The sequence below is a fragment of the Hyla sarda genome, chromosome 1 (assembly GCF_029499605.1).
Source record: "Hyla sarda isolate aHylSar1 chromosome 1, aHylSar1.hap1, whole genome shotgun sequence".
NCBI classification, from domain to species: domain Eukaryota; kingdom Metazoa; phylum Chordata; class Amphibia; order Anura; family Hylidae; genus Hyla; species Hyla sarda.
In genome coordinates, this window is record NC_079189.1 from 409,443,478 (window position 1) to 409,467,828 (window position 24,351).

Genomic DNA, 24,351 nt, shown 5'->3' on the forward strand with positions numbered 1-24,351 from the left:
TTCTGATAGGGGGGAGGGGGCGATGAAAAAACACAGGGGATCAGTGGTGGTGGTGGGGGGGGTGATTGGGAATATAGGTGGCCCCTATGCTTCCCCTATGCCATTTCAATTATCCCCTATGCCATTTCATTCCCAAACCCCCTCCCAGTGCCATTTTAATTACTCCTGCACTGATCCCCCTGTGCCATTTTAACTTAACTATTCCCCCTCAAATCCCCCTGTGCCATTTCGTTAACCCCCCCCAATCCCCCTGTGCCATTTTAATTAATTACCCCCCCCCCCCAACCATCTTAATTATATGAAGTTTTTAACATTCCCAAGGCCGGCCCTTAAGTATTCCTCTGAGCGGGGAGCTATACTTACCAGGTCTTGTCGCTCCGGACGTAGTGATGCCCCCTCGGTGTTATTGACAGCAGGTGTCATCGTTCTGCTGCGATGACGCAGGCCATTAATCACGCTGAGGGAGCCTGACTACAGCTGGAGTGACAGGACTAGGTAAGTATAGCTATCTGCCCAGGAGTGGGGGCGGCAACTTACAAACTTCATATCCTCACCATCCCTGGAGGCAAAAACATCCCCTGGGGATGGTGAAGATAAAGATTTTACCATAGAAAATGCGTTATATATGGTAACATCTAATGCTTGGTTCCTTCTCACTTTATATCAACTATATATATATTTGTTGTCATATATCCTTTTAGCGCTGTCGGGGTGATGGAGGGGTGCATTATGCCATGGGCCTGGTTTTTGTCCCCAGTCCGCTGTATTAAACTGTGTCACCAGGGCTCAAGTCCTGCAGGAACGCGTGGGAGCCGAGTTCCTGCACTTTTTCCACAGCAGGAACACCGTACCCATTAGCAGGAGTCCAGCAGGACCAGCCATTAAGTGGAAGAGTTCCCACAATTTTTATTTTTTCCCAGGACTTTACCCCTGAGTGTCGCTGGTCCTGGTTTTCAAACTGTGAACCTACAGCTGATACAAGACTACAACTCCCAGCATGCCTTTGGCTGTCCGAGCATGCTGGGAGTTGTAGTCTTGCAACAGCTGGAGATCCGCAGTTTGGAGACTACTGAATTACAACCAGAGGGGTTGCAGCCGTCCCTGATCCGTGGGATCTGTGGATTCTGCGATCCCCTCAGGCCCCGCCCCTCCGCGTAGGGTCCGATCACGTGGGCGTTCCGTCACTGCTGCGCAGTTCTGTGATGGATTTAGACCGTGTTCTGCCAGCGGGCAGGTTCCTCTGAGCATCATCCTTTATTCCAGCGTTTTACCTGTTCTCACCGGCGAGCGGGCAGGCGTGTTCCGACAGGCGGGTGACTACCCCAGAAACGTGTCCGTGCTGTCACCGAGCGCCTACTAACCACGCCCATTTCTCACACGTATAGGAGCTCCGCCTTCAGCCGCGCTGGTCCCGCCCCTTAGAGCTCACGCTGGATCCCGGGGTCTATACACCATGGACCTGCAGCTGCTGGAGCACCGGGTGCGGGTAACCAGCATTGACAAGTCCGGCCTCTGGTTCTACACTCACCCGATCGTCAAGTTATTGTTCCTGCGGCATCGGACGAGGTACGTGCCCGGGAGAGAGCATCCTCTGGGGGGGGTAACACTGAGGGGTAACACATGGGGGCAGCTGTAGGGCAACTACTACCACTCCCAGCAGGTAGTCAGTGCACCCCGAAGGCAGCAGGTTGTCAATAGCTATAGAGCAATGATGGGGGTTGTTTAGTACCAGCTGGAGAGCCATAGCTTGGGTAACACTGCTGTATAGCCACAGGTGGTACGTTAGTGGTTTAGGCAATGGTGGAAAACTACAACTCCCAGCATCCCCGGGCTGCATTTGGCCACATGTGGTAGAGCAGTGTTTCCCAACCAGGGTGCCACCAGCTGTTGCTAAACTACAACTCCCAGCATCCCCGGGCTGCATTTGACCACATGTGGTAGAGCAGTGTTTCCCATCCAGGGTGCCTCCAGCTGTTGCAAAACTACAACTCCCAGCTTGCCCGGACAGCCAAAGGCTGTCCGGGCATGCTGGGAGTTGTAGTTTTGCAACAGCTGGAGGCACCCTGGTTGGGAAACACAAGGCTAGAGTTTAGTGTGTATCATGTGGTCACTGCAGATCTCACACTGTAAACTGGTCATGTATACTGTATCCCTGTGTATATGTTGGCGCCTATGGTGCTGGTTGGCACATGGGCTTTTGGGTTACCCAAACTTTTTTCTATTGAAGCATTTGGTCCAGTGGCCCGTCCACCCTGTACTGTACATTGCATCATGTTATGATCCACATGTTGTGGAGATTACGACTACCATTTACTTATCTCCCCTACCATATGACTACCAATATTTCTTAGCCAGAGTATAAACAATATACTGTATAAGATATAAGCGCAGGGTTTCCCAAGAAAGGTGCTGCCAGCTGTTGCAAATCTACAACTTTCAACACATCCAGACAGCCAAACCTGTCCGGGCATGCTGGGAGTTGTAGTTTTGCAGCCGAGGGCACCCAGGCTGGTAAACGCTGTATTAGAGTGAGGTGGGTTCACACCACGATTTTTCTATACAGTTTTTGGATACTTTTTAAAAAAAAATTTTAAAAAGTATTCAACCATACAGCAAACCGTGGCCATAGACTTGCCATTCAAAACCGTATGCACCATAATGTATACGGTTGTCTCCGTTTTTCAAACCATACTGTTTTTTCCTTTTTTTATTTCTGGACAGAAAACCGTGGCCTACCACGGTTTTTGGTCCGGGTGAAAAACTGTATTAAACCTTATATGTATTTATTTATATATATATATATATATATATATATATATATATATATATATATATATTTTTTTTTTAACATGGGAGCCAATGGAGACCACCGTACAGAACTGTATGTGCTTACGGTCCCATCCGCTTTGCACCATACGGTTTTTGACTTTGCACAGTTTTTTTTTTTCTTGGAATTTCAATGAGACAAGTGAAACTTTATTCAAAATGGAGTGAAGTTAAAAACGTATATGTTTTTTCTTAAAAAACGGATGCAACCGGACACCATTTTTCAGACCATATACGTTTTTCAACCGTATACGGGTTAAAATTTGTACACACATTTTGATACAGTTTAGTCCGGTTTTGAGGAATCCGTTTTTCATCAAAAACCTGATATGGGAACTGTATTGCAAAAACGTGGTGTGCATAAGCACTAGAGATGAGTGAACTTACAGTAAATTTGATTCGTCACAAACTTCTCGGCTCGGCAGTTGATTACTTTTCCTGCATAAATTAGTTCAGCTTTCAGGTGCTCCGGTGGGCTGGAAAAGGTGGATACAGTCCTAGGATACTCTGTATCCACCTTTTCCAGCCCACCGGAGCACCTGAAAGCTGAACTAATTTACGCAGGATAAGTCATCAACTGCCGAGCCGAGAAGTTTGTGACGAATTGAATTTACTGTAAATTCGCTCATCTCTAATAAGCACCCTTAGAGTAACACAACATCAAAATGCTGGTGGACTGTAAAGAGCATCGGGAGCTTCCACTAGGGATTCGGAATCATTAGAGTTCTACAGAACTTTCTTGAGTCCCCGGGCCATGAACTTTTCACTGATTTTATAACAGAAGATTATGGAGTTATTCTTTATTGAAATGTCCCGATATCATGGTTTTTGCTTGAGTTTTTGTGCCTTTTTGATATGTTTACAATTTAATCATGTTATTTGTTATTTATGTTTATTTATTTTATGTAATGTTGTTTTATTTGTCATTTATGTTGTTTATATTTATTTTATGTAATGTTTCATTTGTCATTTATGTTGTTTATATTTATTTCTTTGTTTATGTTTTCCGGATGTGATGGTTACATGTATTTACACAGTCTATAATGTTTTTATTTCTAACAGATGCAAGTTTTTCAGTTTGACAGAAACTCCAGAAGATTACACCTTGATGCTGGATGAGGAAGGTTTTGCAGGTACAGTTACCTTACTAGAATAGGGTCACAAGTAGTGAAAAATCCGCAAGTGGAGCGCGTTGGCATCAACAGGTAACAACATTATCTGCTGGCGGATTATCAGATGCGGAAATTCCACTTTCATCCCAAAATTCCCAAGCGGAATTTCAGCTTCGGGAAACCCACTGCGGATGTGCTGACTATGACTCTGCCTTCGTTGTCTAACGCTAGTTATATAAGAGCCCTGCGACAAATGCCTGATGGGCACTAGTGTCCTTTTTATTTAGATCAGTGCTTCCCAACCAGGGTGCCTCCAGGTGTGGCAAAACTACAACTCCCAGCATGCCTGGACAGCCTTTGGCTGTCCAGGCATGCTGGGAGTTGTAGTTTTGCCACACCTGGAGGCACCCTGGTTGGGGAAACACTGATTTAGATATTAAAGGGGTTATCCAGGAAAAATCTTTTTTTTTTTTTTTTTTTTTTTTTTTTTTAGATAGATATATATAGATAGATAGATATAGATAGATAGATATAGATAGATATAAATATATAATATATATATATATCTATATCTATCTCTCTATCTCAATCAATCAACTGGCTCCAGAAAGTTAAACAGATTTGTAAATTACTTCTATTAAAAAATCTTAATCCTTTCAGTACTTATGAGCTGCTGAAGTTGAGTTGTTCTTTCCTGTCTAAGCGCTCTCTGATGACACGTGTCTCGGGAACCGCCCAGTTTAGAAGCAAATCCCCATAGCAAACCTCTCCTACTCTGTGCAGTTCCCGAGACGAGCAGAGATGTCAGCAGAGAGCACTGTTGCAAGACAGAAAAGAACAACTCAACTTCAGCAGCTGATAATTATTGAAAGGATTAAGATTTTTTTAATAGAAGTAATTTACAAATCTGTTTAACAGTAGATAGATATCTATCTATCTATCTATCTATCTATCTATATCTATATATCTATATATCTCTAAGTTTTTCCCCGGAATACCCCTTTAAAATGGTAAGTGTAACAGTTTGTCGTTTTTATATATTACTGTGTTATCTATGCACAATGGCTGTGTGTAACGTGATGTGTGCTGCAGTTTAAAGGGACAATACAATAGTAAATGTCTTATTGTTGGAATCCATTCTTTACAAGTGTGATAATCTGCAGAATTGTTGTTGCTGCATGATCCATTACAAGATCATTACGGTCCCTGTCTTCAATATATTGAATGTGTAGCAATTCTACTGGGGAAGTACTTTATTTTTTTTTTTTATAACTTTTTATAGTTGTACAATAAGATTTTGGGGGGGGGGGGGGAGGGGGAGAACAATCAAGTAGAAGGGATTGGAGCAAGCAAGTCATAAGATTGTATTGCATGATTCTCAAGGAGAATTGAGGCGGAAGTTTTTTATTTTTTTCTAATTATGGCCATGTTGTGGGATAAAAATAAATGAACATCTACTTAGCAGCGAGCGTCTTCCTGAGCCGCAGCATCACGGTCCACGGAAGCACCCAGGCTCAGTGGGGGAGATTTATCAAAGCCTGTGCAGAGGAAAAGTTGCTAAGTTGCCCATAGCATCCAATCAGATCTCTTCTTTCATTTTTGAAAAGGACTGTGACAAATGAAAGAAGCGATCTGATTGGTTGCTATGGGCAACTCGGCAACTTTTCCTCTGCACAGGCTTTGATAAATCTCCCCCAGTGTGTCCTAGTGGCGCTCAGTGAATGGCTGACGGAAGCGATGTCTCGCCTTGACCAGCGATTCCCTAAATTGCAGTCTGACACATTGGGTCCATGTGTTTCCGTAGACAGTTCCGTAGACAGTTTGCAGCTTCAGAAAGATGATCGCTGCAAGGGACCAGAGCAGGACATCGGAGGCACCGTGGGAGCGCTGGAGGTAAGTAGAGGTTTTTTTGTTTTTTAATTTTTTTTATATCCCACACAATGGCCATAATTAGAAGAAGAAAAAAAGTTCTCCTTTAAGGGTCTATTCACATGTACAGTATTCTGCGCAGGATTTTCTGCTGCAGATTTCAATGTAAACTGACATAACACATCTGTGCAGAATACTGTATGTGGGAATAGACCCTTAATTGGAGCTGTCGCACAAGAAAAGTGTATAGCCCCTGCCCAAACTTGCCTAAACCAAAGACTGGATTTGTTTTTTTTGTCTACTGGGAAGGGGAATTCCCTGCAAGCCTACAGATTATTGTTTGTCTCCTTTCATAAATGTAGTAGTCCTTTGATAACATTAAGAGTAGGGTCATACACCACGGATCCACAGCTTATTTTACGCTGCAGATCCATCCATAACACTGGCATGCGCAGTTTACTTCAGTCGTGCAGATCCCTGTGTGTGTGTGTGCTCGTAGCAGCGGATTGCTGCTACGAGCAGACACACAGGCAGGGGACTCACTCTACGGTCGGTCATCGCCGGATCCGCACAGTCAAATATGCTGTGGATCCGTTACGTGTGACCCTACCCTAAAGAACTTTTTTTTCGTAATAGATCACATAATCCACATTTTCTGGATGCTGGTAGACCCAGTGTTTGAATGGGTCAAAATGACAGAACTATTTCGTTCTGACATTTTTGGATATTTATACAATTCTTTGATGACTACTTCTAAATGTATTCTACACACAGGAACTTTATGTAAAACATAAATGTGCAATTTTTCCATATATTCATGGATGAAAAATGTAAAGGGGTTCTCCACTTTTGCCAGGATTACCTAATGTGCAGGAAAACCAAGTAGCAAATGTTTAAATCCATTACAGCACCACCAGGGCAATAAACAGTGTTGGGTTTCACACAGTTGTAATATGGCCACATTTTTTGTTTCCTTATTACAGGAGCACATCCTGGTCTGATGACCTGACATGACAGCTGTACGTTCAGGTCATCGGAAAACCCTTCAGGCCAGGACATGAGACCGTATTATGCCTGTGCGAAATCAGCTCGATGCGAAGTTTACACCGTTGTAATCTGCATTTTTAGCCAAAGCCAGGATTAAAAAAAGATACAGAGGAATAAATATGACATTTTACACCTTTATAATTATGGAAATGGAACCTCCAGTCTATTTAAAACTTTGGGCTGTTTGTGTAATGCTCAGTCTTGAAGAGAGTCCGACCCTTTTTGCCAATTATCCCCACTCTATTTGATGGGGAGGACCCACATATAAGATCCCTATGAATTTACAACTCCCTATTAATGTGCTTAAACATTTTTTTTTTTTTTTTTCTGAACAAGATATATCGCAAACACTGAAATGTTTCAAAGTCACTGATTCTAAAGTAGGTGACCTTCAGAAATGGTCAGAATTACTAAACTTGTTCAAAGCCCTTATTTACACATTGCTCAGAAACCTATTCAATGGGGATGTGGTTGGGCCCTGTGGATGACTTTTCTTGCCTTCTTTGTAAAGCATTCCATTTTGTTTGCATGGAGAGTAACATGTATTCTTGAACATCCCTAAATTTCCCACAGTGTAAATGATTTGTATTATCCAGAACCTGATCTATTGTGTTTATACATATTCATGCATCATAATACAGTGATCCCTCAACTTACAATGGCCTCAACATGCACTAGTTTCAACATACAATGGTCTTTTCTGGACCATTGTAACTTGAAACCAGACTCCACATACAATGTATGGACAGTCCAGATCTGTGAAACATGTCAATGGCTGGAAGAACCGACCAATCAGAATGGACATTCACTGGTAAAACCCCTGTATTACTGAAGCGCATGCACTGAATTGCTGTCTGGCAGCGCCCCCTACAGTAGAGGGAGGTATTACATGTACATTCTGTACGCTTCACCTGTGCCAGGGTTATCTGCTCCTTTGGACACCAGTTGAGGGCGGCTCCATGTTACTTTTTTAGGACATTGCGTGTTCTGTGCAGGACCCTGAAGAAGCTCCTGTCCTCTACATAGACCAGTGTTTTCCAAACAGGGTGCCTCCAGCTGTTGCAAAACTACAACTCCCAGCATGCCCGGACAGCCAAAGGCTGTCCGGGCATGCTGGGAGTTGTAGTTTTGCAACAGCTGGAGGCACCCTGTTTGGAAAAACACTGAAATAGACAGTGATTACAACCTCCAGCTGCTCTTTCTTACTTTTATATGTAAGGATTTGCTTTATCTGAATTGGTTATCTACTTATTTTTCTTTAATCCTCACTTTTTCCTATTTTTGGATAACATTATAGTGGCTTCAGAACCAATTACCAGGTTTCCATAGAGTTCTGGTCTCAACATACAATGGTTGTCCTGGAACCGATTAATATTGTAACTTGAGGGCCCACTGTATAAGGTGTGACTCTAAGGTCTGTTTCCTGATCTTTGCCATTTCTTGTTTTCCTGTGTGAAGTTAGAAAGGTGGAAGTGTGGGAATGGAGCATCTGGAGCGCTGGCACGTGAACAGGACGGGGTGCATTCTGTTTTGCTTGTGGTGCATTGCATGTTTTGGATGTTTTATTAGCTGTATTATAATAATAGAAAGAGGGTGATTGATATTCAGGTTAACTTTTTGTTTTTCTTCAGCTCCTGTGAGAAATGTACAAAGGTTTTCTAGGTGGTCCTGGGTGTGCAGTATGGGATTATAGCACATAAGTAATGTTCATACTGGAAATGATGTGAACTGGGCAGGAAAGTGGAAAGGAAATGTGCCAGGAAGGAAACCAGGCCGCCCAGTACTATTATAATGCTTGCACCGAGCTGGCTCACCAAGCATGTTCTTGCAGCTATCGCAAATCAGACAGTGAGACGTCATGGTATGTGCAATGACATGCTTGGGTCTATAAAGCAGGCAATTACTTTAGCGCTGATTCACGGTTACATCCACAATGTTAATGGGATAGTGGGTCCCTCCTGAGTAGTGCAATGTACTTGATTTTATTACAATACAGTGGTCCCTCAAGTTACAGTATTAATTGGTTCTGGGACGACCATTGTATGTTGAAACCATTGTATGTTGAGACCATAACTCTATGGAAACCTGGCAATTGGTTCTAAAGGCACCAAAAGGTCATCCAAAAATAGGAAAAAGTGAGAATTAAAGAAAAATAAGTAGATAAACTAATATAGATAAAGCAAATCCTTACATATAAAGTAAGAAAGATCTGCTGGGAGCTGTAAATTATGGTCTATGTCAGTGTTTCCCAAGCAGGGATCCTCCAGCTGTTGCAAAACTACAACTCCCAGCATGCCCGGACAGCCAAAGGCTGTCTGGGCATGCTGGGAGTTGTAGTTTTGCAACAGCTGGGGGCTCCCTGTTTGAGAAGTACTGGTCTATGTAGAGGACAGAAGCTTCTTCAGGGTCCTGTACAGTACACGCAATGTCCTAAAAAAAAGTAACATGGAGTCGCCCTCACCTGGTGTACAAAGGAGCAGCTAACCCTGGTACAGGTAAAGTGTACAGAACATGTAATACCTCCCTGTACTGTAGGGGGCGCTACCAGACACCAGTCAGTGCATGCACTTTAGGAATACAGGGGTTTTACCAGTAAATTGTCCATTCTAATTGGTCAGTTCTTCCGGCCATTGACATGTTTCGCAGATCTGGACTGTCTGTAACATTGTATGTTGAGTCTGGTTTCAACTTACAATAGTCCAGAAAAGACCATTGTATGTTGAAACTATTGTATGTTGAGGCCATTGTAAGTTGAGGGATCACTGTACAGTACATGAAGCCCCTTAGTAACAAGGACACCGCAGCATTTTTCAGCTGTGGTTTGGGCAAGCTGTTCATAAAGAAACCTTTTTAGAAACGAAATAGAACATGTAGTAATAAGACACTGCTAGGTACGCTCAGATCGTTCCAATAAGAACAAGTGATACATTTTGTAAGTAACCTCAGCCAATAATGTGACCTCCGAACAAATATTCTTGGTTATTGGAAAGTAAGTGTTCTCTTTGGGATGGAAGCAATGTTCTCTTTCTGTTATCTGCACATGAGACCAGCTTCAAGATATTTATAAGGGGGTCTATCTGTTATTTCTTCATGTAAATCCAGGCTAAGATCTTCAAAGCGTCTATTTATTTTTAATTTTTCCCCTGTCTAATCTGACTTCAGTCATCACAGGGAGAACACTGGGTACAATAGCTAACCATGTGTGATGCCATAAGAGTCTAGTGCAGTGTTTTCCAGCCAGTGTGCCACCAGCTGTTGCAAAACTACATCTCCCCTCATTCCTGGACTTTGTCTGTCCGGCATGCTGGAAGTTGTAGTTTTTCAATAGCTGGAGGCACACTGTCTGGGAATCACTGATCTAGTGTACAGCTCCTTTTCTAATTAGATTGGTGTTGTAGGTCTCTCTAGTTTCTAAACGGTCTATAACCAATATACATTGATACAGGAAGAGATCACTTGAAAAACTCCATCACTTCCAGAGTGGGTATAAAAAAGTATAGAATTTATTCAATCTCCGTGGAGGTAAAAATCATGCATAGAAGGCAGGAAAATACAATAAAAACCGACGCGTTTCGTTAGCCTTTGTCAAGGTATGATAACAAAACGTGTCAGTTTTTATCGTATTTTCCTGCCTTCTATACATGTTTTTTACCTCCACGGAGATTGAATAAATTCTATACTTTTTTTATCCACTCTGGAAGTGCTGGAGTTTATCACTATGGATTTTTTTCAAGTGATCTCTTCCTGTATTGTTTGCCTCGTGGAGCGGCCACGTTTCCCGTGCACCCAGACTGGATGAGCAGCAGAGACCGAACACTACCAGGGTGAGCTGTATATATATTCCAGTTTCTCAATATACATTGATACTGCTTGGCGGTCCCTAATCTGATCTAACAGTCCTTTATTTTTCCCCATGAAAAATGAGCAGTAATAGTAGAGTTGCAGTTTATCCTCCCTTCCCATTAAAGATACATATGCATGCTTAAAGTGGATATAGCACCTAAATCATTCTTATTGATTAGCCAGATACTAAAACATGTTTTTTATTTTTATTTTCTGATTGGAATCTTGTATTTGTCAAGTGTTTTTTTTTTTTTGTATTTTTTTTTTTTTGTATGTTATTATAGGGACTGCCATCTTGCCTGAGCTGTTTTTAACTGGCAATAGACTGGCCAGACTCTATTCAGGGTTACTCAGCTGTCTAACCCTGTCAGAATTGATGTGCCTGACTTTTTGTTTAGCTTACTAATGTTAGAAAGTATCTAGAGCCGGTCATAATGTATTTAAACACTGTCCTCAATAAACTTGTGACTTCTTAAGAAGCAATTCCTCTAAATGCTTTTTCCTGTATTGAGGAATATATGATTTTCTGGACTCCTGACCAGCAATTCTGCCATTTGACACATTCCAGAATCACTTAGGGGGAGATTTATCAAAACCTGTGCAGAGGAAAAGTTGCCCATAGCAACCAATCAGATCGCTTCTTTCATTTTCCTGAGGCCTTTTCAGAAATGAAAGAAGCGATCTGATTGGTTGCTATGGGCAACTGGGCAAAATTTCCTCTGGACAGGTTTTGATAAATCTCCCCCTTAGTGCTTCTAATACTGGCAGATACGCTGTCGGCAAACTTGGTTACCATGGGACATTTAATGGTAGCCATGTTGTTAAAGTTCCACTCCAATGTTGGTCCAGTTGGCAGGATACGTGTTTACATCTGCGGACAACTTTTATAGCACAAGACTTGCAATTGCTAAAGTGAACGGGATACAGATTTGTCAGAAGTCCTATAGACTATTTGACGTCCAGCCAATCTGCAGCCTGTTTGCTCGCTTTAGCAGCAGTCAAGTCTCAGACTACAAAGTTGCTAGCAGATATATATATATATATATATATATATATATATATATATATATATATATATGTATATGTGTGTGTGTGTATAAATTGTAACCAGTGAAAGTAATACACAAAAGTACTCAGAAATTAATAATTTTAAGTATCAATTAATAACACAGTGACCAAAAATCCCCAAACACATAAAAACATACAACCAAAAAAATAATACACACCACATGTATGTATTATTTTCATTGGTAGCAATTTTTTTGTTTCTAGGTTGATGTTGGTTAATGTTACTGAGGTGTTGGAATTCTCCAAGGGAAAAGGTGTAGGGTTTGATTTAAACATCTATCCTGCTGCCAGACCAACATTGGAGTTGCGTTTTAAGAAGTAGGTAAGAAACTAGATGTAGAAAATACCTCCCAGAAAGACCAATAACAAATCAGTAGTCCCTTCTTTAATATTCTTCTGTGTTGTGTTCATATTCTTTCATTATTTGTCCTACTCCCCCCTTTTCCTGGTCCACAGCAATCATCCCCCCTGCTTTAGTGGCAGAAAGAGACCGAACACACACAAAGCCCTTCCTAGTAAAGCATTGTCCCCATCAGCAGTTTGACAGATGACAATGGAGGAAACCATCCCTTGTATTCACTGTAAATAGTTTTTTTAGGAACATGTAGAAAATCCTACAGACTGACAAATACAGTTTCCCTCCATTATTTTCTACAGTATTCTTCTCTAGGTTTAGTGGTTTGAAGAGTTCAGATACTGCATTAGTTTACTCTATTAGGCTAGGACTCCACTGAGATTTTTGCCCTGCGATTCTTGTGGCATAAAAACGCCAGAAAAGCTGCCAGTTTTTGCCTGCGTCTGTTTTTTCTGGTGTTTTTTCCTGCGTTTTTACCTTTTGTGTGGAATTTGCAGTTTTTGGCCCCTTTGTCTTTTTTATTTTGGGTACCAAAAAAAAAGTAGTACCTGTACTATAGACATATCGCCCTGGGTGTGAGTCTGACACCCGATGCGATCGTCCATTATATAGCAGAGAAGCGGAGCGGCTCTATACAGCGCTCCCATCTCTGCTCTATTCACATCACTGGCCGTTCATATTTTCCGCCCAGAGCTGTGATTGGCCGGATGGTTGCAGCCAATCACAGCTCAGAGGAAAAGATGAATGAATGAGTGGCCAGCCCGGAGTATAGTGCAGAGAAGGGATGTGAGCGCTGTATACAGCCGCTCCATCTCTGCTATAGACAGGACGATCACAGCGGGTGTCAGTAGTGACATCCGCTGTGATGTGTCCTTAACGGCAGGTACTACTACTCCCAACATGGAGCACACTCTGCTCCATGCTGGGAGCTGTATTACCTGCATTAATAGACAGATCGCAGCAAGTGTAACTTCTGACACCTGCTGCGATCTGTCTATTAATGCAGGTACTACAGCTCCCTGCATAAGGCAGAGTGTACTACATGTTGGGAGTAGTAGTAGGAAAGATCACAGCGGGTATCACTCCTGACACCCGCTGTGATCCTCCTGTATAATGTATAGATGCGGCCGGCGCTCTCCTATGGTCCCCTGCACGCCGTATATATCCACATTCCAATTTCTCAAAGAGAGCTGTGATAGGCTGGAACCATCTGGCCAATCACAGCTCTGCGGGAAATATGAATATACGTCAGGGCAGAGGACCATAGAAGAGCGGCCGCAGCATCTATACATTATACAGGAGGATCGCAATGGGCGATCTGTCAATTAGTACAGGTACTACTACTCCAATCATGGAACAGTGTGTTCCATGCTGGGTGTAGTAGTACTACCTAAAAAATGTACAAAAATAAAGTGAAAAACACACACACACTACATTTTTATTATTGTCGGCTACATTTTTATTCCCCTGCCCGCACTCATAAATTGATCCCTGTATAAAAATTAATAAACATTTCGTAATAAAGATACATTTCGTTAGCTACCATTTTTTTCCATCACTACTGAATCTTTATTTTTTTTTTAATGGTACCCTACGAAATTTTAATAAAAAAAGTATCTCCATCACTTTTGGATCGCTAAAGTCCAAAAAAGAATAAAAACGCCACGATTTCAGGGCAAAAAACGCCAAATTGGTTTTGTCGGGTGTTTTGAAAATCCAGCCTCTGAGCCCGAAATTGATGAAAAAACGTCAAAAGGATTAAAAAAATGCCAAACTGAAAAACGGCAAGTGAATCTGGCATTTTGCAGTTTACTATTGACTTGCAGCTAACATCTGGACGCGGCGTTTTTTCACTGAAAAACCGCCGTGCGGGAAAATTGGCCTTTTCTTACAGCGTTTTTGCAAAAAAATACCTCAGTGGAGTTCCAGCCTTACAACTTTTACTCAGTTCAAGGAGCCAGTGAGGTGGTCTGTAGAACTGTAGAGTTGAGGTCATACAACCTAGTGGTGGCATGTTTCATAGACACATTCTTCTAAACTCCTATTGGAGCCAAAAAGGAAGCAATGTAAATCTCTATATCTCTTCTCTCTGGTTGGCTTGTTCTTTGTATTGGCAAACAAATCATGCGGCATGTGCTTTACAACCAGGACATGTTAGCCCTGCCATACCCTTCAACAGTAGTACCTGTCTTTGCATCGTGATAGTAGCAGCAGCGTTTTTCCCTGTTTCCTTAATAGCAGTAGAATAGTATGGCCCCAACCCCTGTAGCAGCAGTATCACTAGCAGGGCCCCAACTTTCCCATCCCTTGGCAGTAGCGTTGACTACCTCTACCAAGTCACAGGGAGTTGGATGCCATTACAGCATTCAGCAGTAGTGGAGGAAGACCCAATTACCAGTGCTAAGGACCTGGCTTCATCCTGCTCTGGTATAATGTGTTGTATGCAGGGCCACAAGATTGCACATAAATGTTTCAGGTCAGGAAAGTTTCCAGTGATTTATTTTCTTTGTCACTCAATAAAGCTGGTTTTATCTTTATAGAGTCATTACATTTTATGTGTCTAATGTAGATCTGTATTTGGCAGAGTTACCGCAGTCCGATTTTCTACATGTGGCAGAGAATACTTGGAGAGTCCTGAATGTGCTGTCCAATGGAATCCAGACTGGAGGTGTTACAAAGATTGCCAAGTCTGTCATTGCTCCTCTGGCAGAGCACAATGTCTCTGTTCTGATGCTTTCCACGTACCAGACCGACTACATTTTGGTAAGATAGTGAATGTTAGCATGCAATACGCTCTTCTGTCGCTTAAGTGACGGCAAATGATGTGTCCAATTAATTTATTCCTGTTTCTGCCTTGATGTAGCATAGATCACTAAGATCATCATATGGGGAACACAGTAAGAAGTTGACTTATGCACCTCCTCAATGTCCTGCCAGTCTGAAAGTGCAGCATGTGCCCTATTCTGCAACAAATACGAGTTGGAATAGTATCAGACATTTTCCACAAATTTGTCTGTCTGAACAGGGGCTTTTTTTTCTTTTAACTACTGCATTACATTACTGCCTGTCTATATACAGAACAGTGTGTTTTGCTGGTTTATTTATTCATACTATTTCTCTTCCCTAGGATACTGATGTATCATTATATGTCTACTAATTATACTATAATAAGAATAATACTAGGAACCATGAGAAAATCTGGCAAATACCTCATAGGATGATCCTTGCAGGATAATAGGTTTATCCAGATAGGCCTATTACTTTTTTTTTTTTTTTTTTTATTTTTTTTTAGCTTCACTAACTGTTAAACTACTTAACTATGTCTTCTGTAGCTATTATGTTTAAAGAAAGGGCAAAGGACAAATTAGAATCCAGAAAGCTAAACTAGTAAATAATTGTCAGTTTAGGGTTAATAGCATTTATAACTTACTGTTACACTCATTAAGAAGTGTTGCTTTGTCTACTTTAGCAAGATCTGGTAAAATATAACCTCTTATGCAGCTAAAACAGTATATATTATGTATATTATGGTATTTATGGGCTGATTTGACCATGGCTGTATTTATGAAAAATGACTATAATACACAGTGCTGCACTATAGTAATTTTTCATAAAACTTTGGATTTGCATTTTCTGTATCAAGAGACCATGACAGTTTGTATACAACTCTCCTTTGGACAGAAACTGTAGTTGTTCCATCAATAGTGCTACAAAACTTTTCTGTGTAGCCCAGGTATAAAGTATTTGTCTAATCCTGTCTCATTTGGATGTCCCGTCTCATTTGGATGTGCTGTTATAATATATCACAGCCTTTTAATGATCATCAACAGGCTGCAGTTGACAGCTATGAATCCATATTGGCTGCAGCATCTATAGCACTTGCCAGAGGAAGGGTTTCATTGCTGGGGTGCTAATGGATTACATGGCACCCAGGAGCATAGCAAATTCCCGTAGGAGTTCCAAAGGTAGGCCATAGTTGTGTTGACAGCCTTTTAGTACATTAATAGAAAATAAATGTACATTACTGGATGTAATGCAGAAGGGAGAGAAAAAACTGAGCTCAGTCCCCTCATTGGCCCCAAGGGCTTATTTTCATAAGCACAAAGGAATGAAGGGGAAAAGGATCCCCAGACATGAATGAGAACATCACAAAAGGAAACCAGCTAATCCAGCCAAAATGTTGCTAGAAGAAAAAGGGGGGTGTTCAAGGGACAGAACAAGGAATCTGTGAGCACAAATGTCTGTCCACACCAAATACAGTACCTCAGTAGATCGGCACTCCTGGGGATACTTTACAGGCTCCCTAACTGATTATAATGACCGGTTCACTGTCAGACATTATCAGACATATATTTTCTGAAAGTAGACATCTAGCATGCTGTAGCAATGCCATTTTCCACATAAAAAAAACAAAGTCCCTTTTATGCAGTTTTGTGTAGAAGTTCAACTTTTCATTAAAAAAAAAATTAATAAATAAAATAAATTAAAAAATGCCTGAAAGTTATTTGTAGCAAGCAGAAAACTGAGCACACAACATTAGCAAACAATAAAAAAAAAAAAGGCAGTGTCCATACATACCTCTTACATTAATATCTGCATGCACCTATCTTCATAACATCCTCAGAAATGAATAGACTAAAATATGCTTTTAGATGTCATCATCATTTCAGTAGATTTTTTGCAGGAGAAGCTGTCCTGTGTAGACTTTTAAGTATGAAGATAAAGTTGTATGTCCACTCATCCCTCATCCTTGAAAGTTCCAAGTGGCCAGGTGCACAGGGCATTGCAGCCGAATGCAGATGAAAGACTGTTAGGGTAGTGTCACACGGAGTGCATCTGCAGCGTATTTCACACTGTGGATACGTTGACAGCAGTCACAAGAGCAAGCTCACTGCTTCAGTCTGCTAGCTCATAGCGGCGGATTTCCTGCTGTAGACATAGTGCCTGCTCGCAGCAGATGTGCGTTGGGAAATCCGCTGCTTCGAACGGACGCATAGATCTACCCGGCTGCAGCAGGGAGCTTGCTGTTATGGCTGCTGTCGGCTCATCCAGAGTATGATATATGCTGCGGATGTGCTCCGTCGGACCCTATCCTAAAGTTTTGTGATGGGGGGGGGGAGAAATTCTGCCACTGTGGACTCCAGATTGTGAAGTTTTAAACATGTAGACTATATTAAATCCATAAAAAATAAAGAGGCCCTAAAAAATAGTGAGAAAAAAGTGACTAGTTTCAGGCAAGCTTTTTGTTAAGGTTTAATGTGTAACTGAATCTGTCTCCGGAATAAATACAAAATATCTATACACTGGCTACTCCTTCCCTATTGAAAACAGATAAGCCTGTTCTGTTAACCCCAGGGTGATGGAACACTGCTACCGTATATACTCGAGTATAAGCCGAGGCCCCTAATTTCACCCCCAAATCCCAGGAAAAGTTATTGACTCGAGTATAAGCCTAGGGTGGGAAATACATCATTCCCCCCCCCCCCCCCCGTCATCATCCCCACCCCCCTTTATCATCATCTTGTCATCATCCTCTTGTGATCTCTCCGCCCTCAGTGGTCTTCAACCTGCGGACCTCCAGAGGTTTCAAAACTACAACTCCCAGCAAGCCCGGGCAGCCATTGGCTGTCCGGGCTTGCTGGGAGTTGTAGTTTTGAAACCTCTGGAGGTCCGCAGGTTGAAGACCACTGCGGCCTTCGATATCATCCAGCCCCCTCTCACCCCCTTTAGTTTTGTACTCACCTCCGCTTGGCGCTGGTCCGGTGCTGCAGGACTGTCCGATGGGGAGGTCGTCCAGTGGGATAGTGGTTCCAGGCTGCCATCTTCACCGGGGGGCCTCTTCTCCGTGCTTCGGGGCCGGAATAGAGGTGTTGCCTTGACGATGACTCACAGGGACGGTGTAATGAACGTACCTTTGCGTCGTCAAGGCAACGTAACTATTCCGGGGCCGGGCCCGAAGCGCGGAGAAGAGGTCCCCCCCCGGTGAAGATGGCAGCCCGGACCCACTATCCCACCGAACGACCTCCCCACTGGACAGTCCTGCAGCACCGGACCAGCGCCGAGCGGAGGTGGGTACAGAACTAAAGGGGGTGAGAGGGGGCTAGATGATGTCGAAGGCCGCAGTGGTCTTCAACCTGCGGACCTACAGAGGTTTCAAAACTACAACTCCCAGCAAGCCTGGACAGCCGATGGCTAAGATGTGCTAAGATCACAATAATTCAAGTAAGGCTGAAAAACCGTATGGCAAAGAAACTGATGGAACAGTATTGGAAAAGTAAACTGTATGCGTTTTTAAACCGTATACTGTTTTTTTAAAAGTGCATACAGTTCCGTCCGTTTTTATAAAAAAAAAAAAAAAATTTTTTTGAAAATTCTGTCCATTTTTAATGGGAGGGGTGTTGGGTGGGTACTTTAGGATGCAAATGTGCATGTGCAAAGTAAAAACCTTATACGGTTTTCCGTATGGAACTGTATAAATGTGCATTTCCCATTGACGTCCATGTTAAAAAAAAATAAAATAAAAAAAATAAAAAAATAAACCGTATGCGGTTGAAGTACGGTTTTTAAACCGGAGTAAAAAGCGTATCCCCTAAGCATAGGGGATAAGTTTCAGATCGCGGGGGGTCCGAACACTGGGGCAGTGTCAGCCGCCGCTTCGTGCGGTGGTCAACATGCCGCCTTCCTGTGGGCTGGGGCCCCATACAGGAGATCGCTGGGGGCCCCAGCGGTTGCAACCCCTCCCCCACGGTCTGAAACTTATCCCCTATCCTGAGGATAGGGGATAAGTTTTACACCACTGGATATCTCCTTTTAAGTCATAGAGGTCATCTTCTCTTGTCATAGAGGTGGCTTAATTACTTTTGCCTGACCTGAAGTCCTCAATATAGGCTATCATTGCAGATTCACTAGCTCGGACACAGGGAAGTAGCCAAACATACAGAGCAGATTACTGAGATGGAAGTGCGGCTCTCTGCTGTAGACTATGAACTGTCTGCAGCTAAACAGCAGCTTGCTATTTCCAGGCTTATGACCGTCTCTTCAAGAGAATCAGGAAAATAGATCCAGACGTAATCACCTTCGTATTATAGGCCTGTCAGAATCGTTCCACCTGACCAGTTCTAGGTGCTAAAAAAAAAAAAAAACCCTCCCCCTACCTGGTGGAACGAAAACATTGATTGGACACTTCTAAGCCACTACCACCAGGGGTAAATAAACAGCAAAATGCGTGCCCAAGGCAAACAATAGTGAAGTATCTTAATTTTGTCTAAAAGGCGGCCATCATGATGGCTTACAAAAAGATCCGGGCTGACTTCACTTTGAGGGGGCATAAGATACTGCTATTAAATGACTTTTCCGCAGAGGTGGTAAAGAGGATTAAGGCCTTTGCAGGAGTCTTCTCCCAACTTGTGAACCTACACATGAAATTTGCGCGGTAATTTAACCCTATCCTTAAAGTCTACAGAGAGGACGACACCTCAGAGCTATTCTGCTCACCTGAAGATGCACTGGCTGCACTAAACCGAAGACAGGCCGTTGCTGCTACAACCTCTCAAAATAATAAAGCAACTACATTAAAGCACAACTTTCATGGATATTGTACCCCCCAGACTAATAACACGATAATATAGATGACACTTGTAATGTAGCTGTACTTTAGGGCTGCTCCTTATTACACTTTATCAGCAGGAAAATAGTTTTATCGTGCGGTCAGCAACAGTCGGATAGGCATGGCTGGGGATCGTAATGCCCCACCTCCGCCACGCCTATCGCCTGTAAGTGAGCGCTGGACCACTGTGTGATTGACACACAGGTCCATGATGTGCGGGCCGGCGTGACTACAGGGAGCCTTTACATATTATGTGCACCTTTTGATATACAGTGCCCGTACTCCTCTTCTTTCTTCTCCTGATGCCGGAGACGCGCTGCTTCTGCTTTCACTAGAGGCCCGGTGAAAAGTGCTCACTCCCGTTGTCTGCCGCCAGCTCAGTGTGTATGTGCAGTGCTAACAGAGAACCTGTATCTACACCACTTTTCTTTGCGATGCAGTGACAAATTTTCAGCGTGGCTTGTAATGGTGACCCACCACCTCTACTGGGCTGGTGGCCTTGCGGAAGAGTAGCATTAGAAGCAGAAACATGGAAAAACTTAGAGGGACATTTATCAAAGCATTTAGTAGGTTTTTTTGCTTAAAATTGTCACAAAAAAGTCTTGTGTGACTCCTTTTATTTAAAAAAAAAATTTGTGCGATTTTTTTGATGCCCGAAGCAAAAAAGAAACTTGCTTACCAAAGCAAAAAGTGATTTTTGACTTGCAGTGGTCAGAGATTTATCAAGTGCGAAAGTCGCAAAATAGTCCCATTGCATGAAAAAAAAACGACTAAATTTACTCCAGCTTAGACATGGAGCAGAAAAAGCCACTACCAAAGCAAAAAAAAAAATTGCTTAAGTGAAAAATTTATCAACAGGCTGAAACCAGTTGATAAATAAGTCGCACATATGTAAAAAAAAAATAGTAAGAAAAAAATAACTTAAGAAATACATAAGCAAACATTGATAAATGTCCCCCATTGTCTTTGGAATGTGTGTTTTTGAAGTCATTTATTATTGCTTTGGTTTTGCTTATGTGCAACATATTTATTTGGTGCACATAAGCAAAAAACAGTAAATCACTGAAGAACACCACTTTGATTCCTCCTGCAAAACTTCATGTACCAATTATAAGCAAAAAAATAAGCTCTAAAGACAATGAGAAATTTCCCCCTCAAACGAAGGAAAGATAACCAATGCTTACAGTTGTGGGCCCAGCTATTGAAATAACTTGGTCCTCCTTGGTCACATGTATGTCCACGGATTCTCCAAACCATTCTTGGGGATGTTTCTGAGTTTGTGTGCGTGGCCATATTTTATCTAGTTCCGCAATGAGGGAATTCCCTAACAATTGTGCAGAGTTTTCAAAGTGCTTTCCATATTACTCATTGGAGGAAAAAAGTAGTTACTTAAAGGTGTTATCCAGGATCAGGAAAACCTAGCTGCTTTCTTCCAGAAACAGTGCCACCCTTTGTCCTCAGTGTGTGTGTGGTATTGCAGTTCAGTCCCATTTGAAGTGAATTAAGCAGAGTTGTAATGCCATACACAACCTGAGGACAATCGTTGCTGGTTTTGGCAGACATGTTTTCCTTATCCTGGACAACCCCTTATATTGTTAAAATCAGTTGGAAATCCATTATGTAACAATCTAACAATAAAAAAATTAAATCTCAAGGGAGGGATATGTCCTCATATAAAATCATATTGTTCGTCATTGTTTACTAATTGTATACCCAGCTGTTACACGTTGACATCCTGAATCTGATGCTTGTTGACTATTTTTAACTTATTTTTTCTAAATGTCCCTTGTGGCCATTATTCCTGAGCTGTCCAGCTTTATATACAATGCTAATTTTATTGCTTTTTCAACCTATTAAAGGAAAACGGTCATCCTGTTCACCAACACTAAACCCAATACACTTGGTTATAGTGTGGGAGAACAGAAGAACGATGCGGGGTCTCTGACTACAATACGTACCTTCAGTCCAGCGCGGTGTCCCTCTGAATGTCCTCCTCATCTTTCTTCTGTGAATTTGCATATTCCTAGGAGCAGCTATTACACTGCAAAAACCGATCTCTTACACAGATCATTGACTTGGCAAAGATCAGTGTTATCGGTGGTCGATTGCTCAAGCCTGGATTTCAGGCTTGGAGCAATCAATCGCTGATCAGACGCAACGTAGGCAGGGACCTCTGCTCGCGTTCTTGCTATTCAGGACACCGCGATGGTCTCGATCAGCCAGACTGAACTTTGAACGCTGCTTCTAAAGGGTTAATAGCGTGCGGCAAAATGATCGGTGCCTCACACTATTAACCCAAAGTCTCGGCTTTCATTAGCTGCCGGGACCGACCCGGTATGACGCAAGCTCATGGCGTGACCCCGCATTATATACCAGGCGCAGGGCGTACAGGAACACATTGCGTTCTTAAGAGGTTAAAAAAATGAAGTTTTGTGTTTAAAAAAAATCTGCCTCTAGGTGTCTCCCTACTTGTCCAGAGCACATTTTCCCCAAAACTTTTTAACAGACTTTGGACTCCTACTGGCCTGGCAGAAGTCCAAAAGCAGGAAATGCTGAGTGGGGTGTATGCAGCCTTATCCAATCATAGCTCATCTCACACACTGAACCACTCTGGGCTGTGTGTAGCAGAGTGAGGGAGGAAGTTCTCCCCTGTATGGCTTCAGATGATGTCACGCCTGCTGGGGAACGCCCCTTCCCAGTCTGTGAATCTGACAGAGACAGAGCAGAAAATACAGATCAATATCAAGGTAAAAAACTATATAATAAAAAGTAGGGGGTGGTTTATCATGATGGGGGAGGATTATAAAATTTAACAAGATCGAGAGGTACTCTTCAATTAGAATAAAAAGTTCTCTGTGGTGGGATATCGTTGGTAAATGTTGGGGCACGCAATAAACCAGCGCTTACTGAGGTTGGTTGTACCGTCCAAGTACAACTTTGGATAAAGCGTATGGTATAATGCTTAGATTCCCTGCAGCCACTCCTAGCCTTATGGGAACAGCAAACAACAAATGAACCTCCGGATGTTTACAGGATCAAGACAGGCGCTGGGGATCTTTTTAGTATGAACAACTTTATTTACCCTTCATGCAACGAGTCGGGCTGGTGAAGCGGAAGTTCAGTGAAACACATTGCATGATGAGGAAATAAAGTTGTTCTTACCTGAAAGATCCCCAGCGCCGGTCTTGATCCTGTCACCATCTGCAGGTTTGTTTGTTGTTTACAGTGCATTAGGCCGTGATGCTGGTGCCAGCGTGGTTTCTCTGCTCCCCTGCCAACTTATTAGAAGAAACCTTGCCACTTGAAGAAATTCCAGTAGCAACATTGTTCTGGCAAACCTCTCTACATAGACTTCCACTGCAGTTATTATATTTAAAGAGGCTGTCAGCAGGAGAATGTAGTAATATACATGTAGAGGGATTTGTACTTGGCTATAGACTTTTATTGCATAGTAATCAGGGTTGTGCCAAAATGTTCTTTTTGCTATCAGTCAGTGCATCAAGAGAATCCTAACAAAAATTAGTATGTTTGTTTAAAATTGTCATCTTCTGACCCCTATAACTTCTTTATTTTTTATTTTTTCATATATGGGGATGTATGAGGGCTCATTTTTTGTGCCATGATCTGACATTTTTGATTGGACTTTTTGATTGCTTTTTATACATTTTAGGGTATACAAAATGACCAAAATACGCAATTTTGGACTGGTTTATTTTTAGGTATACTCCATTGACTGTGCAGTTTAATTAACATTATATTTTTATAGTTTGGACATTTACGCACGTGGCGATACCACATATGTATGTTTGATTGATTATTTAAAAAGAAAAAAAATTTATAGGAAAAACTTTTATTGTGGAAGGGGTTAATTAACATCTATTAACTTTTTTATTTTATTTTTATTTTTCTTACACATTTGTTTTAGCCCCCCATAGGGGACTATAACATGCAATCCTTTGATTGCATACACTGTTCAATGCTATCTGTGCTCGATTGCTCCAGGCTGCTGCAGCTTCCTGGAGCATTGAGGGACAGTGAGGAGGCAGGTAAGGGCCCTTCCACCGCCCTCAGCTGATCGGGACACCGCGGTGGTCCCAATCAGCTCCGCTGAGCTGCCGGGAATTCTTTAAACAAATTAAAATAAAATAAATTTGAGCTGCCAGTATCCACTTTAATCGCGGCGTCTAATGGGTTGATGCCGGGCATCACCGCTATCGGTGATGTCAGACATTAGACACGGGTCCCAGCCGTTGATTGCTGCCGGGACCACCCCGCTATGAGGCGGATTCAGCTCGTGAGCCCGGGTCATAGCAGCGGAGCGGGTGCAGGGCGTACATGTGTACAAACTATTGACTAATGGTTGTGGCCTTTTCTTTGTAGATCTTTGTTTTTCATAGGGATGTTTTATAGGTACCTTGTTCCCCGAATTAATGAAGTGGTAAACTCGCACACTCAGCCATCACTCCACTCCAAGAGGAAATTCCAAGCCCATTCTGCTTGCAGCATTCTCCCATTTATCTCAAAGGTTAAAGGCAAACTGTTATCCTGTTCACCCACACTAAACCCACTACACTAGGTAATAGTGTGGGTAAACAGGGGACTGATGAATGGTCACTGACTTAAAT

At 42.3% G+C, this 24,351-nt stretch overlaps 1 protein-coding gene across 3 annotated transcripts in view; it reads left to right on the plus strand.

The window, feature by feature from the left end:
* The first annotated feature begins 1,147 nt into the window (after positions 1-1,147).
* The window catches only part of CASTOR1 (cytosolic arginine sensor for mTORC1 subunit 1), a 44,104-nt gene continuing 20,900 nt past the window's right edge, over positions 1,148-24,351 (plus strand). Inside the window, exons 1-4 of one of the 3 annotated variants that reach the window (XM_056528677.1) lie at positions 1,181-1,309; positions 1,386-1,566; positions 3,889-3,959; positions 14,690-14,883. In XM_056528677.1, the coding sequence (XP_056384652.1) occupies positions 1,454-1,566; positions 3,889-3,959; positions 14,690-14,883 (378 nt within the window). In that variant the 5' untranslated portion in view covers positions 1,181-1,309; positions 1,386-1,453. Of the gene's footprint in view, positions 1,567-3,888; positions 3,960-14,689; positions 14,884-24,351 lie in introns of all 3 variants that reach the window. The other 2 variants (XM_056528676.1, XM_056528678.1) reach the window with 2 other exon arrangements.